Source organism: Staurois parvus, unplaced genomic scaffold (assembly GCF_062004578.1).
Source record: "Staurois parvus isolate SC_StPar_1 unplaced genomic scaffold, SC_StPar_1.0 ptg000381l, whole genome shotgun sequence".
Classification (NCBI taxonomy): Eukaryota; Metazoa; Chordata; class Amphibia; order Anura; family Ranidae; genus Staurois; species Staurois parvus.
The window spans coordinates 1,483,056-1,504,051 of record NW_028318177.1 but is presented as its reverse complement, the minus strand read 5'-3'; the positions used below and the strand labels follow the sequence as shown (position 1 = coordinate 1,504,051).

General features: G+C 43.8%; 1 protein-coding gene across 3 annotated transcripts in view; it reads right to left on the bottom strand.

The window, feature by feature from the left end:
* WHAMM (WASP homolog associated with actin, golgi membranes and microtubules) overlaps positions 1–20,186 on the bottom strand; it is a 74,636-nt gene extending 54,450 nt beyond the window's left edge. For 2 of the 3 annotated variants that reach the window (XR_016313997.1, XM_089685709.1), the window contains exons 1-2: positions 19,394–20,185; positions 864–1,037 (exon numbers count right to left, since the gene is read on the bottom strand). Coding sequence is in view for 2 of the 3 variants with exons in the window: in XM_089685709.1 (XP_089541835.1) it covers positions 864–1,037; positions 19,394–19,954 (735 nt within the window). In the remaining variant the exon portion in view is untranslated. Of the gene's footprint in view, positions 1–863; positions 1,038–19,393 lie in introns of all 3 variants that reach the window. The other variant, XM_089685710.1, reaches the window with a different exon arrangement.
* Positions 20,187–20,996: the final 810 nt, after the last annotated feature.

The following is a 20,996-nucleotide window of genomic DNA, read 5'->3' as shown; positions in this document are numbered from 1 at the left end:
TCAGTAAAACATGTATAAAAACTCACATCCAGTGCAGCAAATCGGCATACTTGTTTGTAGCAGCTAGCTGCTGTAGCAGATCCACTCTTGGCTGACTGCGCTGGCTGAAGGCACGCTGAAACCTCAGACAAGCGACTAGTCGCGGTTTTTTACTACATCGGCCGGCGCCACAACCGCGTGGGACCCGATACTCAGCTGCAGAGCAGTAGTGGTGCGACTTAGCCTGCTATGGCACATGTGCCATAGGTTCGCCACCACGGTCCTAGGACAATAGCAAAAAGCTGCGGTATGCTGGGTAGAGAAAAGGTTGCATGGGGGCTGGCTTACAATTTTTTGCCAGAGTCCTAACCTCTTGTATGCAGCAGTATAACTGAACTAATTCTGAATTCTCTGTCCCTCAATGAATGAGAAAAAGTGAATCGAATAGTAAGAAAAGAATCCCTCCCACAGCTAAAGCTTTTTTTTCTTGAAGGGAATGCCAATAGTGGCACAATAGTAGTGCAATACTTGTGGTAATAAAAAATGCAAAAATGACAGGCGGGGTTGGGTAGATGTGCCTTGTCCTTTTTCACAAAGAAAAAATTCTCTATTTATCTCGGTGACAGACGATCTGTCATAATGGCCCCTAATGAAACAGTCACACAGAGTATGGATTTTTTTTTTTTTTTCTTTTTAAGCAACAAAGATAAGAGAAAAACTATGCATAGAAAGCCATGAGATTCAGCACAGGCTGCATTTGGACTGATACAATTGCAAGTATAAATCACTTTGACTATAATTGGTTCAAACTACTCTAGAAACAAAGCTTAAAGATTCTCCAACAGAAAAGGCTTAAAAACAGATAAAAAGGCATAATCCCCTACCAGTATTTCCAGCTTGTATAAAATCGCAAGTTCCCTCATATCCCTGAAAGGCTGCAGTAAGTATTGGTAAAATTGGGTTGCCACGGTAACTAATTCCATAAAAGCTTCATCTTCCTCCTCATAAACTTTAAGTAAAGATGTCATTTTATCTGCGTTTTTATGCTGATGAAGAATCTAGAAAATTAAAAATAAAGACACACATTTATTAATAATGTCTACAGAAATGTGATTTTTTTTAAATATCCAGAACATAAAAGTCATATAAACAAACATGCTGCAAACAATAACCAAACTTGAGCTTTAACAATTTCAGTTCAGGTATGAAGATTTTTCCAGAGTTACACTGACCCAACTTGATAAGTATGTTTGTGTCGTACCTGTGGGATCCCTGCGGAAGCGGACTGTAGAAAGCACCGTTAGTAGTGCTAGTCTGCCAGCTTTTGGGTCCTGTGCCGAGTGACTGCCCTGCTGCGTAGTGAACATAGAAGGTCACTCACTTGGCTTGTGCACCATTCACAGAACGCTTTGTATTTTTCTCAATCAATGCAAGGTGTTCTCTGATTGGAGGAGGTGGACATCATTATGTCACCACCCCGCCTCTCCACCTTGTCCAATCAGAGAATACTAATTTTGAAAGTGTTCTCTGAATGGGCCCATGCTGAACTAGTGACCCTCTGGGGTTGATTTACAAAAACTGGAGAATGCAAATTTTGGTGTAGCTGTACATGGTACCCAATCAGCTTCTAACATCAACTTGTTCAATTAAGCTTTGACAAAAAAACCTTGAAGCTGATTGGTTTCTATGCAGAGCTGTACCAGATCTTACACTATCCAGTTTTAATAAATCTCCCCTCTCCATTCACAATGGAGTAGGGCAAACGCTGGGCCAGGGACCCAGAAGCTAGTGGAGGTCACCGGAGTAGCACTGTCTACTACAGTGATTTCCAGCTTCCACTGGGATCCCACAAGTATGGCACATACACACTTAATTTAGTCCAAGCTGGACCAATACAAAAAAAGCCATTAAAGTGGTTGTAAAGGCTTAAGGTTTTTTACCTTCATGTATTATATGTGTGAAGGTAAAAAACCTTTTTGTGTAGCATCCCCCCCCCAACCCCCACCAATACTCTCCTAAGTCCCCTCTTGATCCATCAATGTGCACTGGAGTCTTGGCTATCCCAGGACTCCCTCTCTTCATTGGCTCCCACTGCCGTCAATCGCAGCCAGTGATCCAATGAGGAGAGGGGGCAGAGCCAAGCTGCAGCTCCGTGTGTGAACACATGGAGCAGTGGGTGCCACCATAGCAAGCTGCTTGCTGTGGGGGCACCTGACAGGAGGAAGGGGCCAAGAGAGCCTGCGGGGGACCCGAGAAGAGAGGATCTGGGTTGCTCTGTGCAAAACCACTGCACACAGCAGGTAAGTATAGACATGTTTGTTATTTTTAGAAAAAAAAAATGTAAGCCTTTAGTATCGCTTTAAGGTGTTCTAGCAAGTATTTCTCTAAGGGGTCTATTTATAAATGTTTTCACACAGCTCAAGATTCATACATTTTTTTTAACTGGATTTCCTTACACAAATATGTGAATGAGTGAAAGTGAAAGTGATGGTAACTCCCTACCACTCCCACTACGTGTTATATCAGCAGCTGGAAGATATGAAATCTTGCCATCACAGAAGATTGCATAAAGACTAGGGTACTGGTATCAGTGATGATACTAAACATATGCACGAGTATCGGTCTTCGTGCAAATGCTCCAATACAACCTCACAAACACCCCCTTTCCTCTCTCTGATCACAATCTCAACACATTCACAGTCTCCTCGTCTTCAAACACCTATCCCTCCAAGCAGCAAACAATTACCCGCAGAAACCTTCACAACTTGAACCCGGCTCCTTTCCACTCTGCAACTGACCAACTCTGACAGAATCTCTCCCCTGTCCTGCCCCACCTGGCCACTTCTGTCTACAACAGTTCCCTTTCATCCGCATTAGACTCGCTTGCTCCTCTAACAACACGAAGCATCAGGCCCCAACCGTTACAACCTTGTCAGACTGACGACACCAGAAATCTTAAACGACATAGTCGAGCGATTGTGGCATAAAACCAAGTCCTAGCAAGAATTCACCCGATATAAATCAGCTTTCTTAACATACAGTTCCTCCCTTCACGCTGCCAAACAAGCTTACTTTGTCACTCTTATTAACACGTTGTCATCCAGTCCTCGTCGTCTCTTCTCTACTTTTAACTCTCTACTTTCACCACCTCCACCCAGTACCTCACTCACTGCTCACGAGATTGCAAATCATTTCAAAAACAAAATTGACGCAATTGGTAAGGGCATCGCCACTGCACAGACATCCATCCCATTTAGCATACCTTATACTAAACCTCCCTCAACACTTTCCTCTTTTGACTTTGCTACTACCGAAGAGGTCACTAAGGTTTTCTCAGAAGCCCATCTCACTACCTGCCCCCTGGATCCTGTCCCCACACAACTACTACGGTCACCCTCTCCTTCCATCCTATGCTCCCTCACTCACATCTTCAATATTTCCCTCTCTACTGGTGCCTTCCCCTTCCCTCTAAAGCATGCGCACATCACTCCCATACTTAAAAAGCCCTCCCTGGACCCCACCAACCTGAACAACTTAAGACCCATCGCCCTGCTGCCATTTACCTCTAAACTCCTAGAGCGCTTAGTCTACAATCCCCTGAGCTCCCACCTCACCGACAACAACCTTCTTAACCCTTTACAGTCTGGCTTTCGCTCACTACACTCCACTGAAACTGCCCTACTAAAACTCACTAATGATCTACTAACTGCTAAAACCAATGGCCACTGCTCCATACTCTTACTACTTGACCTCTCTGCGGCTTTTGATACGGTTGACCATCCCCTCCTCCTCAAAAAACTCCACTCTCTTGGCCTCAGAGACTCTGCTCTCTCCTGGGTCTCCTCCTACCTATCGCAGCGCTCCTTCAGTGTTACCTATAACGCTGCCTCCTCCTCTTCACTCCCTCTTTCTGTAGGGTTCCCTCAAGGTTCTGTCCTTGGACCCCTTCTCTTCTCCATCTACACCTCCTCCCTTGGTTACTTGATAAACTACCATGGCTTTAAGTACCATCTCTATGCTGATGACACACAAATTTATCTTTCTACCCCTCACCTCACCCCTTCAGTCTCCACTCGCATTACTAACCTACTAAGTGACATATCGGTATGGATGTCATTCCACTTCCTCAAACTCAATCTTTCCAAAACTGAGCTCTTAGTATTCCCCCCAGCCCGTGCCCCCTCCCCTGACTTCTCCATCAAGATCAATAACTCAGTCATCAGTCCCTCCCCTCATGCCAGGGTGCTAGGTGTAATCCTAGACTCACATCTGTCCTTTCAGTCCCAAATCCATTCACTGTCCAAATCTTGTAGACTTCACCTCTGCAACATCTCCAAAATACGACCGTTCCTAACCTCGGAAACTACTAAGCAACTTATTCACTCCCTTGTTATATCTCACCTTGACTATTGTAACTCCCTCCTCATTGGCCTACCTCATCGCAGGCTATCCCCTCTTCAGTCTATCATGAATGCTGCTGCCAGACTTATCCACCTTACTAACTGCTCTGTATCTGCCACCCCTCTCTGCCTATCCCTCCACTGGGTTCCTATTGCCCAACGGATAAAATTCAAAACATTAACAATAACGTATATTATTTTTAATAACTCTGCCCCAAATTACATCAACAATCTTGTCTCCAAATATCACCCAAACCTACTCTCTGCTCCTCGCAAGACCTCCTGCTCTCTAGCTCCCGTCTCCTCCTCTCATGCTTGTCTCCAGGACTTTTCCAGAGCTTCCCCCATCCTCTGGAACTCTCTACCACTATTTATCAGACTACAAATATATGTTGCGCTCCTAAATTTTTTTCAATAAATAATAATTAAATTATTGCCATTAAATTAATTCAAATTATGATACAAATAACTAATAAAAGTGTATAAATACCAAAAAAAATATTTAAATAGGATTTTTACAACTAATCAATCTCCTCCAAATAAATATCAAAATAATTCCACATGAAATACTCCTCTAAAAAAATTAATCAAGTGCTAATTAATCATCTATTAGTGACATGATGTACTTACTAATACCCTCAATTACATTTAAATTCATATTACCCTCATTTAATATAATAAAAAATGTAAACCAACTTATAACCCTCAACTAAAACACATAAAAAAATGACCAAATGCTCATAATTAATTAGTGAATAATATGAATCCAAATATCATCAAAATAATAGTCCCATTGAATAAACAATTTTTTATATATAGTGACTTGGTGCTTGTTGTTCTTCAATTTGTGACTTTTGTGAATCCTTCAAATAGTGAAGATGTGCGCTCACCTCCTTTGATGCCTGCAATTAGGCTATACACGCTTTCGGTTCACTTTCCCTGGAACCTGCTAGACATATACTTTTGCTGGTAAAATAGGGAGATCCTTCCTTTAGGAGTAATGGATGTATCCTCTGGTGGCTGATTATCTCCTCAGGGATTACACACTCCTTTCATTATCCCAGACCTCCTAATTATCCTCTCCTTGTATTACTCCGCATGCAAGAAGAAATTGAAGACATAGTGCTTTACCTTTTAAAACTTTTAATTCCCACCATCCAAGTATTTAACTCACATTACACAGGTTTAAGTAACGCAATATCCCATTGGAAATCGTCTGCTGGCCTCTGAGTCATACACCTGCCGTCTCTCGTGTTGTGCGGCTCCTCTCCAAGTGATGACGTAGCCTCTCCCCGACGCGTTACGCCACCAGTCACGTGGCTTCATCAGGGAGTTGTGATAGCTATTGTGAGAGGAGCCGCACAACACGAGAGACGGCAGGTGTATGACTCAGAGGCCAGCAGACGATTTCCAATGGGATATTGCGTTACTTAAACCTGTGTAATGTGAGTTAAATACTTGGATGGTGGGAATTAAAAGTTTTAAAAGGTAAAGCACTATGTCTTCAATTTCTTCTTGCATGCGGAGTAATACAAGGAGAGGATAATTAGGAGGTCTGGGATAATAAAAGGAGTGTGTAATCCCTGAGGGGATAATCAGCCACCAGAGGATACATCCATTACTCCTAAAGGAAGGATCTCCCTATTTTACCAGAAAAAGTATATGTCTAGCAGGTTCCAGGGAAAGTGAACCGAAAGCGTGTATAGCCTAATTGCAGGCATCAAAGGAGGTGAGCGCACATCTTCACTATTTGAAGGATTCACAAAAGTCACAAATGGAAGAACAACAAGCACCAAGTCACTATATATAAAAAATTGTTTATTCAATGGGACTATTATTTTGATGAGATTTGGATTCATATTATTCACTAATTAATTATGAGCATTTGGTCATTTTTTATGTGTTTTAGTTGAGGGTTATAAGTTGGTTTACATTTTTTATTATATTAAATGAGGGTATTATGAATTTAAATGTAATTGAGGGTATTAGTAAGTACATCATGTCACTAATAGATGATTAATTAGCACTTGATTAATTTTTTTAGAGGAGTATTTCATGTGGAATTATTTTGATATTTATTTGGAGAAGATTGATTAGTTGTAAAAATCTATTTAAATATTTTTTTTGGTATTTATACACTTTTGTTAGTTATTTGTATCATAATTTTAATTAATGTAATGGCAATAATTTAAATATTATTTATTGAGAAATATTTAGGAGCGCAACATATATTTGTAGATATTTCCAACACAGTTGTAGTTATGTGTTTCATGTTTGCGATCCTCTAGTAATTATCACACCTGTGGCGCGCAAGTTACTCCGATTCATTTATAACTATTTATCAGACTATCTCCTACTCTGCTCACTTTTAGGCGATCTCTGAAAACCTATCTCTTCAAGGAAGCCTATCCTGCACTCAGCTAATAATGGAATCTTCTACTCTTCCAACCACTCCATCCCACATAGTTACTACCTTTTGTACCACTAGCCTCTCCCTCCTAGATTGTAAGCTCCAAGGAGCAGGGCCCTCCTTTCCCTCTTGTATTGAACTGTATTGACTCCCGTTACATTGTAAAGCGCTGAGCAAACTGTTGGCGCTATATAAATCCTGTATAATAATAATAATACCTGAAACCAACATCTTCAAGCTTGGTTTATTTAACTGTCAGCACGATACCCCCACTGACGGCTGAAATGTAAATTTTTAAAAAGCCAGCAATTACCAGTTGTAAAGGGGCCGCTGAAGCCTTACCCACCTCCCGGACGGTGGCAGTGCAGGGTCGGGTGGCCGTTTATAAACGGCCTCCCCGCCCACTGCTTGGAGCGTGCAGCACTGCGATCCAGTGCCCGCTGTGTCTTCCAGACACAGTGGAACACCGATTGTCGTACGGGACCTCTGTGTGAGGTCCCGATCATGTGATCACTGATTGGCCAATCAGTGATTACATGCAGAGTAGTAAGATGTCACTTCTGACATCATTGTTTACTACGTGTGAAATCTGTGAATGATCTCAGAGGTCACATGGAACAAGACTATTCACAACAGCCTTGTACCATGTGACAAGCTGTGACCAATCACAGCTCACACGGTAGTTCTTAATGGCTGCAAGAATGCAGCCAGAGAGAAGGAGAAATTATTTCGTTTACAGCCTTTATGGATGTAAAAGCAATCAGTGTAAAAAAAAAAAAAAAAAATCTTCATCCCCCGCAAGTAGTAATGTCACCATGGTGACACTGTACTACTAGGGTGACAGTATGTAAAAAAACAAATAATATTTAAAAAATAAAATAAAAATGTACATTTTTTTTAAAAAATTATAATTTTTGGTTATAAACTAATTTGGGGTTTTTTTGGTTTTTTTTACTTAAACGATAACAGAATACATTATGGCTAAGATTTATGATGAAATATTATTTATTTGCAAAATTTTATAAGAATAACACTTTTTTAAAAATTTTTTGGACGTTTTCATTTCCATAGCAAAAAAAATAAAAATCCCAGTGGTAAATAAATACCACCAAAATAAAGCTTTATCTGTCTCAAAAAAATGCTAAAAAATTCATATGGGTACAATGTTGCATGACCGCTCAATTGTCATTCAAAGTGTGATAGCAACGAAAGCTGAAAATTGGCCTGGACAGGAAGTGGTTAACAACCAATGACTCATTAGGCTGTCAGAGGGGTTCCCCTGCTGACAGCTGGTGTGGCAATTGGAGCTGTCAAAAAAAAAAAAAGAAGCAGCCTGACAATGTTTATCAACAACATTGCTCAGCAGCTAATATAGAAAGGTAAAAAGAAACATGGTTTCATTTTGTATCTGTTTATTCATATACAAATCAAAAGGATGAACTTCATCTGCAGATGTTTTTTTTTTTGTTTTTTTTTTCTTAAAGCGGAGTTCCAGTCAGTTTTGTGTTTATTAAAAGTCAGCAGCTACAAAAAATGTAGCTGCTGACTTTTAATAAACACACACTTACCTGTCCCAGAGTCCAGTGATGTGCTCACCTGTGCATTAATTGAGCTTTCTTTTGGTGGTATTTGGTGCATTTTATTTTCCGCTATAAAAAAAAAAAAGACCGTCAATTTTGAGAAAAAAAAACTATATTTTTCCCCTTTTGCTATTAAACATGTCCAGTGAAAAAATTTAAAAAATCTAATTTCGTCATAAATTTACACCAAAATGTATTCTGAGACATGTTTTTGCTATAAAAAAAAATCCCAATACCTGTAAATAATTGGTTTATGTGAAAGTTATACTGTTTACAAATGGCAGTAGAGATACTGGATTTTTTTTTTTTTTAATTTTTACTAGCAATGGTGGCGATCAGCGACTTAGAGCGGGACTGCGGCGGACATTCTGACACTGGGGGGAACTGACTTGGTGTCACTGACATCCCCAGTGACACCAATACAGTGATCAGGTCTAAAAAAAAGCACTGACACTGTACTAATGGCACTGGGCAGGAAGGGGTTAACATGAGGGGCGATCAAAGGGTTAACTGTGCTGGGAGTGTTTTACTAGGGGACGGTGTCAGTGTGCTTCACTGTACTCACACTGCTTTGGATGGCTGTGCTGTGCACAGCCATCCAAAGTAGTGTGCCCGAGCTGACAGGGAGGAGAAATGTTAATAAATAAAACAGTTCTCCTCCCCATCGGAGATCCTCGGAAATCACTGGACCCCGGAGAGTAATCACCGGCCGGGACCGAGTGATTGACAGCCGCTGTTGTGAATGACAGCGCGGGTAGGGCGTACGCGCGGCTCGTGCACGCGTCCCCTAGCTGGAAATGCCAAATCATGTACAGTATATATACGTGATTTTGCGCACCCGTGCCGCCCTGTAGCAGTATTTATGGTATAGGGCGGTCGGGAAGCGGTTAAAGCGGAGTTCCAGTCAGTTCTGTGTTCCCTTCTCCCCTTTCCTTTACAGCACTGGCATCACAACTGTGGGCACCAGGCTGTGACAGCTTGTAGCTTCATAGCGGGTGCCCACTGCACAGGCGCAAGTCGTGCTGCGCATTCTCATTGGTCCGGAAGTCTTCTGGGACCTATGAAGGTTCCCAGGAGGCTGCAGGAGGAAGGAGGGGGCCGAACCTGCCCTCCTGAGGATTTACCCCCCCTTCCTGACCAGACTGTGGGAGGGAGGAGGGGGTCGAGCCAGAAGTGGGAGTGGGTACCTGCCAAAAACAGGTATCCGCTCCCCCCTAAAAAGGTGCCAAATATGGCAGTGGGGGGGGAGGCAAAAAGGTGGAGCTTCCGCTTTTGAGTGGAACTCCGCTTTAAGAGCTGGTTCGCACAATAGAAACGCAGTCTGGATGCATTCCTAAATGCGTTTCTGTATGCGTTTTTTTTAAGTGTTCTGGTTCATTTTTTCCCCTCTTTTTCTTCAACTTAAATAAGGACATGTGTGTTTCAGTGCATTTTTGGTGCGTTCTTCAAGAGTTTTACCGCATTCCAGTACAGTTCAGTGCAGGAAAAAATGCAGTATGTTCTACTTTTTTTTTTTTTTATTTGGAACACACTGCAACTGACCACACTGGTGTGAATTATGCCATTGGAAACCATGTAACCTACTATCAATGCGTTTTTGATGCAGAAAAAAAAACTCGCTGGACTTCATGTGGTGTGAACTGGCCCTAAATGTTACCCCTTAATTTACTCTAATCAGCCCTAATTAACTCCTTATTCTCCTTCTCCAATTTAATTATTTTCCTAAAGATTTTTTGTTCATTTTTATTTTATAAACTATTAATAATTAAAACCTTTTTTTTTTTTTTGTTTGCTTTGTTAAAAATTTTACCATATATTTACACATTTCACATTGAAAAAAAAAAGCGCAAATATGAACAAAATAAATTTCATTTATAAGAAACTTTTCAATGCTTTGTACTAGAATCATAATTTTAGCGTCATTTTAAACAGGGCAAACTACTGAATAAAATGCACACTTTTTACGTGCGGTAATATTATTTTTTTTTTTAAACGCGCATTGCTCAAAAAACAAAAAGGGCACTTTTTTTTTAGTTCTGTTATTTAATTGTCTAAGGATTCTGAAAAAAAATATAGTTGTTGCAAGACAATATTCATGAACAGAAATCCTTGTTTGTCCTTAACAATCTGCAATAGGCCGGGCAGGACACTCCTTGTTGTGAGTGGTTGTCATATGACGTCCTGTCAAAACGAGCCGCTTCCGCGGCCGCGCGATATGTCACCGGCTGTGTCCACGGGACACAGCTGAGGACATATCACTACACCGGTCCGTTGCCAGTGTCATGTGACCGCTGTGAGCAATCACAGATCACATGTCAATTGTATACAATGGATGGCATCCTGTCATGCCATCCATTGTATACAATTATGTTGTTAGCTGTGACTGGTCAACGCAATCACATGATACAGACAGAGCCATTCACAGCCCATCTGTATCATGTGATCAGCTTTGCCCAATCACAGCTAATCACAACAAAAGACTGAATTAATCAGTTTCATTCACTAACAATGATTGCAAATATCAATGAAATACAATGGTATTAGCAATCATAATGTGCTAAAAAAAGAAAAATCCTGATCACTTGTCCAATGTTACTATGGTAACATTGTATTGCTTTGGTCACAGTGTGTTGAAAAAAAAATTGTAAAAAAAAGAAAAAATGATGTGATAAAAATAGAAAAAAATAGAAAAATTTGAAAAAAAAAATACAAAATGAAATTATTATTTTTATTATTTTCACCAAAGAAATATAACAGAATACATTTTGACCTACAATAATGAAGAAATGTTATTTATTTGCAAAATTTTATAACAGAAACGAAGAAAAGTGTTTTTTTTTTTCAAAAGTTTAAGGTTTTTTTTGTTTTATTTTGCAAAAAATAAAAAACTCAGTGGCGATTAAATACCACCAAAAGAAAGCTCTATGTGTGAAAAAAAATGATAAAAATTTCATATGGTTACAGTGTTGCATGACTGCACAATTGTCATACAAAGTGCGACAGCGTTTAAAGCTGTACATTGGCCTGGGCAGGAAGGGGGTAAAAGTGGCCGGTAGGCAAGTGGTTAATAAAACAATATATGTATTACGTTGTTATCTTAAGTGATGATAAAGTTATCGCTGAATAAACAGTTCCATAGCAGAAATGTAAAAATTGCTCTGTTCCATAAGGGGTGAACAGGTGTGAGATCTGTAGTGGCTATCGAGTGTGTATTGCTAGAGAGGTTTTTTTTTTTTCTTGGGAGAGTGCGTGTGATCAGCAAAGGGCCAATCAGCACTATCCAGAGGTCAGGGGTTCTGCATCCTCTTAGAGCAGAAAGAAAACTCCTCCTACAAGCTTTAACCAGTGCTCTGCTGGACACTGATAGAAGTCACAAAGCTGCTCTAACTGCTCATGAGAAAAGATATTTAGCAGTTTATATTTACTAAAATTGCATTTCCATGTTCTGTGTACTGTGGGAGACCAGATATAGTGAACGCAGGGTCCTGGGTTTAGTAACACTTTAATACTCGATTACTCATTCAGCTGTCAGCGGGGTTCCCTTGTTGAAGTGTAAACAAAACTGTTGCCAGCAGGTATCAGTAATTGGTATCGGCAAGTACAAAAAAAAGTAAAAAGTATCGTTACTCATTCTCGCTGTAAAAAAATTGGTATTGGTGCATTTATAATAAAAACACATATTAAAGTATAGTAAACCAGTGCTTTGCCCGTGCAGAACTGTAGCTACTAAAGGATTTGTACTTTTGTTCAGCAACCTTTGCAACCAATACACATCTGCCATGCTGCACAACCAGGAGGATCACTCATCTAGTTTTCTTGGCTTACCTTCACTGGTCAATACTAAAAACAAATGCTGGGGCTGGGGAACAGAATACACATTCAGGGGTTTATTTATTAAAAAAAAGGATTGCTGCACTAAGACCAAGCTGGTCTAAGTGAACTATTTCCTTCACGAACACGTTTGCTGTCAGTTCAGTATAAAGTATGTGTAGCCTAAGCTTTATTCAGTATACAGCTATATACAGTATGTCTCCTCCCCCCCTCCACTGCCATATTTGGCACCTTTTGGGGGGGAGCGGGTATCTGGTTTTGACTGGTACCCGCTCCTACTTTCAGCTCAGTTCGGCCCCCTCCTTCCTCCCACAGGCTCCTGGGAACCTCCACAGGTCCCAGAAGACTGCCGGACCAATCTGGGGCATGATTTGCGCATGCTCAGTGGGCACCCAACTGTGAAGCCGCAAGCTGTCACAGCCTGGTGCCCACAGTTGAGATGCTGGCGCCGTGGAGGACAGAAGGAGAGAAGGGATGGCACGGGTGAGAACATCACTGGACTCTGGGACAGGTAAGTGTGCGTTAATTAAAAGGCAGCAGATACAGTTTTTGTAGCGGCTGACTTTTAATAAACACAAAACCGTCTGGAACTCCGCTTTAAGATCAAAAGAATAACATTAGACAAAGTACTTTCATTTTTCATTGCAGCTATGTGAATATCTGTCACATTTGTACAGCATCTTTTTTTTAATACAGTAGATAGACCCCTTTCTAGATATCTGAATTTCATGAGCTGGGACACAGATGGCAATAAAAACCTGAGAGAGGTTCTAACTGGGGGTGCACCGAAATTTCGGTGTCCAAAACATTTTGGCCGAAAACACCCCTCTCGGCTGTTGGACGACATGAAAAAAAGCACTGATAGAGATGCCGAAAAAACCCCGCCATCCGCCCACCACTGTTGTCACCGGCCGCTGTTCAGTAGTTCTCAGCCTTACCTGAAAAACCATCCCAGTGCTGGGCATAGAGATGAGTGGAGGAAAGATAGCCTCCACTCATCTCTACTATATGCCCTTGGAGGACCGGAGTGATATCACTTCCGGTTCCGGCCATTTTTTTTAAAAGCACTAAATCAATGCTTTTTTTTTGATCCAATGCATTACATTTCAAAGGAGAGATGTGGAGTCTTATTAACCCCATATCTCTTCATAAAGAGGACCTGTCACTAATTATTTCTATCACAGGGGATGCATAATTTCTTTTGATACGAATAAAAGTGATTAAACAATTTTTTAAAGGGACAGAGCAAAAAAACACAGACAAAACATTAAATAAATTTTTAAAAAAAGTTTAAAGTAAGTACCCCCGTCCCCGCACGTAGTGGTGAACGCATACGTAGGCCACGCCCACATATGTAAATAGTGTTCAAACCACACACGTGAGGTATCGCCACGAATGTCAGAGCAATAATTCTAGCACTAGACCTCCTCTGTAACTTTACACTGGTAAGCTGTAGACATTTTTAAAGCATCACCCATGAAGGTTTTTACGCAGTACCGTAGTTTCACGCCATTCCATGAGCTTGCACAATTTTAAATTGTGACATGTTGGGTATCTATTTACTCGCCGTAACATCCCCTTTCATATTTTACAAAAATATTGGGGTATATATTGTTTTTTTTTATAAAAGTGTATTTTTTTCCAAAAAATATATATTAATTTTTAAAAACTGTGCATTGTGTTTTCGGTTTTCAGCCAAGTGCATTTTGAATTTTCATTTTCGGCACCATGATTTTCATTTCGGTGCACCACTAGTTCTAACCTTTACACTCCACCAAAACTCTAAAGAAGAGGGCTTGAGAAAGTCTTTGCTGATGAAATGCATTGGTAGCTATGCGATGCACAATGACCGCTGGTTACATGGGAACGGTTGATGCCATTACGCTGGTTGCACGTCATGATAGTATTTTTTCCAAGGATATTTGCTGTTGACTTTATTAATAAGGACATCATAACATGGGAGTGATATTTTGTTTTTAATTTTAATAAATTGGTGACAGTTTTATAAATATGTTGGTTTTTATTTGTTTTTGTTGCTGTAATGAGGAAATAAGGGGAGGATGGTCATGAAGAATGAAGACTTCATGACCATTGGGGTTCATACTGACTTCCTTCAAATATGGGGTGAATTCTGGCGAGTTTACTTGGAGGTTGTGTCAGGCAATCTTCAAGACTGGGACTTTCTAAAACACAGTGGACTCTGTATATATTGTCTGGACGCATTAAACGCCTATGTGATACAATGTTTTATGTTTGATGGCTCACTTACCCCCGCTTTACTTTTTGAATAGGGATCTGCATTTGGATTGCTCTTCAGAAAGCATTAGACAGTGGTAAGGAGGTGTTGTATTTCCTTTTCACTGTCTTTAAGGCTAGGTTGTGGGTGGAAGACAGATAAAGGGGGAGCAGTTGAGGGACAGTAAAAATGCAGCTCAACCAAGGGTGTCCACCCCCTCCAATTTCAAGTGTAAGAGAGCTTAGTATCTTTGTGCGCTGGTTGTATTCATATTTTGTTTCATCCAGTGTACTGTGCTGACACCTGCAATCATACAGCACTTGTTTAGACATAATTGTCTCATTGAGGCTTCCATCACACAATGGGTGGGTGGGCAATAGACACTCACACAGGCTGGCGGCCGCTGTCACATTACACACCAGGCATGCAGGATTACTGACTCAGCAGCAGGTGGGCTTACATTACACACAATGGGGAGGTAACCAGCACTGTATAAAAACTGCCCCCACTATGTCTCTCCTATGTTACCTTCCTCCTTTATAATGAACACTGGGCAATTCTCAGCACCGGGATGAATGGACTCTTGTGTACTTATGCAGGAGTTACATCATCCCAGCCCGGCCAATCAAGATGGCTGAAATCCCCAAACCCAGAAAGAAGACGTTGGTGCCAGCATTTGCAGATGTGGCATCACTAGAGGTGAGGAAAAGACTGGAGGGTTTAGTTCCACAAATCAACATGTTATTTTGCATTGGCCCAGCACAGCGTTCATTTAGATGAAGTAAAACATACAGCCCATGACCCACTGCTGTGGTATTATTACACCACTCCCTGACCTCATCATATCACCTCCTGAACCTCATCTCACTGCACCACTCCCTGACCTCATCATATCATCCCACTGCACCACTTCCTGCCTTCATCCCACTGCACCACTCCCTGACCTCATCATATCACCTCCTGAACCTCATCCCACTGCACCACTCCCTGCCTTCATCCCACCGCACCACTCCCTGACCTCATCATATCACCCCCTGAACCTCATCCCACTGCACCACTCCCTGCCTTCATCCCACTGCACCACTCCCTGACCTCATATCACCTCCTGAACATCACCCCACTGCACCACTCCCTGACCTCATCATATCACCCCGATTCTCATCCCACTGCACCACTCCCTGCTTCATCCCACTGCACCACTCCCTGACGTCATCATATCACCTCCTGAATATCATCCCACTGCACCACTCCCTGATCTCATCATATCACCCCCTGACCTTATCACACTGCACCGCTCCATGACCTCATCCCACTGCACCACTCCCTAACCTCATATCATTCCCTGACCTCATCCCACTGCACCGCTCCCTGACCTCATCATATCACAACCCTGACCTCATCCCACTGCACCGCTCCCTGACCTCATCATATCACAACCCTGACCTCATCCCACTGAATCGCTACCTGACCTCATCCCACTGCACCACTCCCTGACCTCATCCCACTGAACCACTCCCTGGTCTCATCATATCACTCATCACACTGCACCACTCCCTGACCTCATCATATCACCCCCTGACCTCATCCCACTGCACCACTCCCTGACCTCATCCCACTGCACCACTCCCTGACCTCATATCACCCCCTGACCTCATCCCACTGCACCATTCCCTGACCTGATCATACTACCCCCTGACCTCATCCCACTGCACCACTCCCTGACCTCATGCCACTGCACCACTCCCTGACCTTATCCCACTGAACCACTCCTTGACCTCATCACACCTCATTGCACTGCTCCCTGACCTCATCACACTACTTCTGGAACTCATCCCACCGCTCCCTGACCTTATCATCCTGGTCTAATCACAATCGTCATACCTCATCACACTACTTTCTGAATTCATTACGCCACTCCTCAACCTCATCACACCGACCTTGTCACACTGTTACGTGACCTCATACTTCATCACACTGCTCCTTGACCTCGACATAACTCATCATACCTCCAACACTCGCTGACCTCAGCATACCTGATCCCACCCCTCCCTAGCCTCAGCATACGTCATACCACCCCTCCCTAGCCTCAGCATACCTCACACCACTCCCTGACCTCATCATACCACCGCTCCCTGACTTCATCATACCTCATACCACCGCTCCATGACCTCATCACACCTCATGCCACCACTCTCTAACCTTGCAATACCTCAATTCATCACCCCCTGACCTCATCATACCTCATTGCACTGTTCCTTGGCCTTGTCATACCTCAACCACATCCCTCCCTAACCTCATCATACCTTATACCACCCCTCCATGACCTCATCCCACCACTCCCTGATCTCGTTAAACCTCATACCACCACTCCCTGACCTCCTCATACTACCACTCCCTGACCTCATCATACCTCATACCACCACTCCCTGACCTCATTATACCTCAAACCACCACTCCCTGACCTCATACCTCACACCACCATTCCCTGACCTGAGCATATCTGATCCCAACCCTCCCTGACCTAATCATACCTCATACCACCAATCCCTGACCTCGTCATACCTCATACCACCACTCCCAGACCTCGTCATACCTGATCGTATCATTCCATGACCTCATATCAGCATTCCCTGACCTCGTCATACCTGATTGCACCATTCCCTGGTCTTGTCATACCTCATACCACCACTCCCTGACCTTGTCATACCTGACTGCACCACTTCCTGACCTGATCATACCCCATACCACCACTTTCTGACCATGTCAAACCTTTTTGCACCATTCCTTTACTTCATCATATCTCAGCATACTTCATTCCAATGTATCCTGACCTCGTCCGACCTCATTGTAACCCTTCAGGACCTCAGCATACCGCATCACACCTCTCCCTGATCTCGCCATAACGTATTGCACTGTTCCCTGACCTCATCATACCACCACTCCCTGAAATCATACCTGATCGTACCACTCCGTGATCTCATATGTCATTCCATCGTTCCCTGACCTCGCCATACCTGACCGCACCCCTCCCTAACCTCATCATACAAACCCTTCCTGACCACAATATGACAGTTTCCTGACCTCATCATACTTCATTCTACCACTCCCTGACCTCAAAATTCATTTCATCATTCCCTGACCTCGTCACACCTCATTGCACCCCTTCATGACCTCATACCATTGCTCCCTGACTTCACCCTAACCTATTCCACCACTCCCTGACCTCATCATTCCATCACTCCCTAACCTCATCATACTTCATTCTACCGCTCCCTTACCTCATCATACTTCATTCCATCGTTCTCTGACATCGTCATACCTGATCACACCACTCCCTGATCTCGTCAGACCTCACACCACCACTCCCTGACCTCATAAGACTTCATTCTATTGCTCTCTGACCTCATCATACCACTGCTCCCTGACCTCATCATACCGGATAGCACCACTCCCTGATCTAGTCATAGGTCATCCCTTCATGACCTCATCATACCGCATCGCCTTTCTCCTGGACCACGCCATAACTTATTGCACTATTCCCTGACCTCATCATACCACCACTCGCTGACCTCAGCATACCTGATCCCACCCCTCCCTAACCTCAGCATACGTCATACTACCCCTCCCTAACCTCATCATACCTCACACTACTCCCTGATCTGATCATACCTCATACCACCACTCCCTGACTTCATCATACCTCATAATACCGCTCCATGACCTCATCATACCTTATACCACAACTCCATGACTTCATACTTCATTTTACCACTCCCTGACCTCATCATATTTCATTCCACGACCTCATACCTCATTGCACCCCTTCATGACCTCATACTTCATTCTACTGCTCTCTGACCTCATCATACCTGGTCGTACCACTCCCTGACCTCGTAAGACCTCATGCCACCACTCCCTGACCTCATCAGACTTCATTCTACTGCTCTCTGACCTTATCATACCTGATAGCACTGCTCCATGACCTCATTATACCTGATCGCTCTACTCCCTGATCTAGTCATGCCTCATTGCACCGTTTCCTGACCTCTCCATACTTCTTCCATCATTCCCTGACCTCATCATACCTCATTGCATCCCTTCATGACCTCATACCGCACCACCCCTCTCCCTGACCACGCCATAACTTACTGCACCTCCTCATACCACCACTCCCTGACCTCATCATATCTCATCTCACTACGCCATGACCTCATCATACCACCGCTCCCTGACCTCATCATACTTCATTCTACCACTCCCTGACCTCATCATACCACTCCCTGACCTCATCTCACTACTCCATGACCTCATCATACATCAAACCCCCGTTTCCTGACCTTGTCATACTTGATCTCAACATACCTCATACCCCCACTCCATGACCTCATTATACCTCATACCCCAACTCCCGGACCTCATACCACCATTCTCTGACATCATTCCTGATTGGACTACTCCCTGACCTCATCATACTTCATACCACTACTCCCTGACCTTGTCATACCTCACACCATCACTCCCTGACCTCGTCATACCTCTGCTCCCTGACCTCACCATGCCTCATACCACCGCTCCCTGACCTCATCATACTTCATTTTATGGTTTCCTGACCTCGTCATACCTCATTGTACCCCTTCATACCTGATAGCACCACTTCATGACCTTGTCATACCTCATACCACCACTTCTTGACCTCATCATACTTCATTATATCGCTCCCTGACCTTGTCATACCATATTTCACCCTTTCATGACCTCATCATTCTTCATTCTACTATTCCCTGACCTCGTAATACTTCATTATACCAACCCCTAATCTCAATATGGTTCATGACACCCTGATGTCACCTCATCACACCTCTCCATGACCTCATTATACTCCATATCGCCGCCCGCTGTCCCCCCTCATTATTATGTCTCTCTCCCCCCTCCCCCCATGCATGGTGGGTTCTCGCACCGTCCGAAGTCTCTCCTTGGCCCGGGTCACTCCCTCCTCCAGGCCGGTCTTCCGGACCTCATGCAGGCTCTGGAAGTATCTCTCCTCATCCTCTTCCTCCTCCTCTGGGAACACAACGCCCAGTACGATCCTGCGCCCACAATGTTCCACCGCCGCCCCCAGATAGAGCTCCAGGTCTCGGCACAGGGCGTCCACCTCCTCCTCCGCCCAGGCTGGCTCCGCGGGGAAGAGCAGAGTCCACAGGAAGTCCGCGGGGGCTGGCAGGCGGGGCAGACATGACTCCAGGACCCCGCACACAGAGCTCAGCTGGTGGTGGATGTTCTCCAGATCTCGCACCGAGTACAGGCCGGCCCAGCTGTGCCTCTCCCCGGCCTCCTCCTCCTCCTCCTCTTCCCGCCGCCTCCTCCTCTGCACCGTCCGGTTATGACAGGTGACGGCGAACTTCCTCTCCACCTCATTCCAGGCCACGATGAATCCCAATCTACACTGCTCCGCCTCCGAGAACACATCGGGCCGCACCGCCACCCAGCCGTCCAGACTGTCCGTCCGATCACACTCCATGGCCGGTCCTGTACCGGGGACGGTCTCACCTGACGGCTGCCAGGTCACATGGTCACCGCTCTGTTTACATGAACCGACCTCTGTACTGGGGGGAGGGGCACGGGCTCCGGGACTTCCCGGGACACTTCCTATTGGCTGCCGCCTGTAAGCCGATCACGGGGGAAGGGTGACGTCATCCGCGATCCAGGCATGGCTGGGATGTGTCAGCGGTCACAGGACTGATTAATGGATGACCGATCTCTAACAGCCCACGTGAGATCACATGACACCTATATGAGGTCACATGACCCCGCCTCCTAGGAAAGCGAAAGTGAAACTCCTCGCCTCACTACACCATGGCTGCTGTCTTCTGTTCTTCTTCAATAAACTCTCTAATATTCTTTAAATTATTTATATATGTATATATGCACAATGAGGGGTTTACAATAACCGGAACATGGCAAGAGGTGCCAACTTTGGCTTAAAGTAGAACTAAAGGCAAAACTATCATTTTGGATAGAGTAATGGAGGGTTATAACCCCGGTCAGATTTTTTTTCTGTCATCTGTCCCATTATGGAGATTTACCTTCACTGCCTGTCCCATAGACAAACAGGAAGTGAGAGGAAATCACTGCAAATGAAGGGAATTCCTTGGGGACCCCCAGGTCACCAGAACTAGTGTCCCCATTGGTAGATTTCCCTTCTGTGACTTTTCTGGGGGCAACCCAAAATTTTGGATTGTCTTTCACTTTCGATAAAACAGGACAGATAGGACGAATCTCCCCACCGGGGGCAGAGGCCACAATAAAAGCCTGACAGGTGTTCTCATCCCTCTCCACTCTGTCCACAACTAAAATAAAGTTTTGCCTTTAGTTAGTATCAATGGTAATACTACACTGACACTGGCTGGAAAGGGGTTAACATGTAGGGCAATCAAGGGGTTAAAGTGTGCCTAACTACGTGTATTATGTGCTGAATTTACTAAACCTCCTCTAAGTTCCTCATCCGTGCTCTGCAGGGATGAGAAATTTACAGATCGTTCCCTCTGTACAGAGCACTGTGT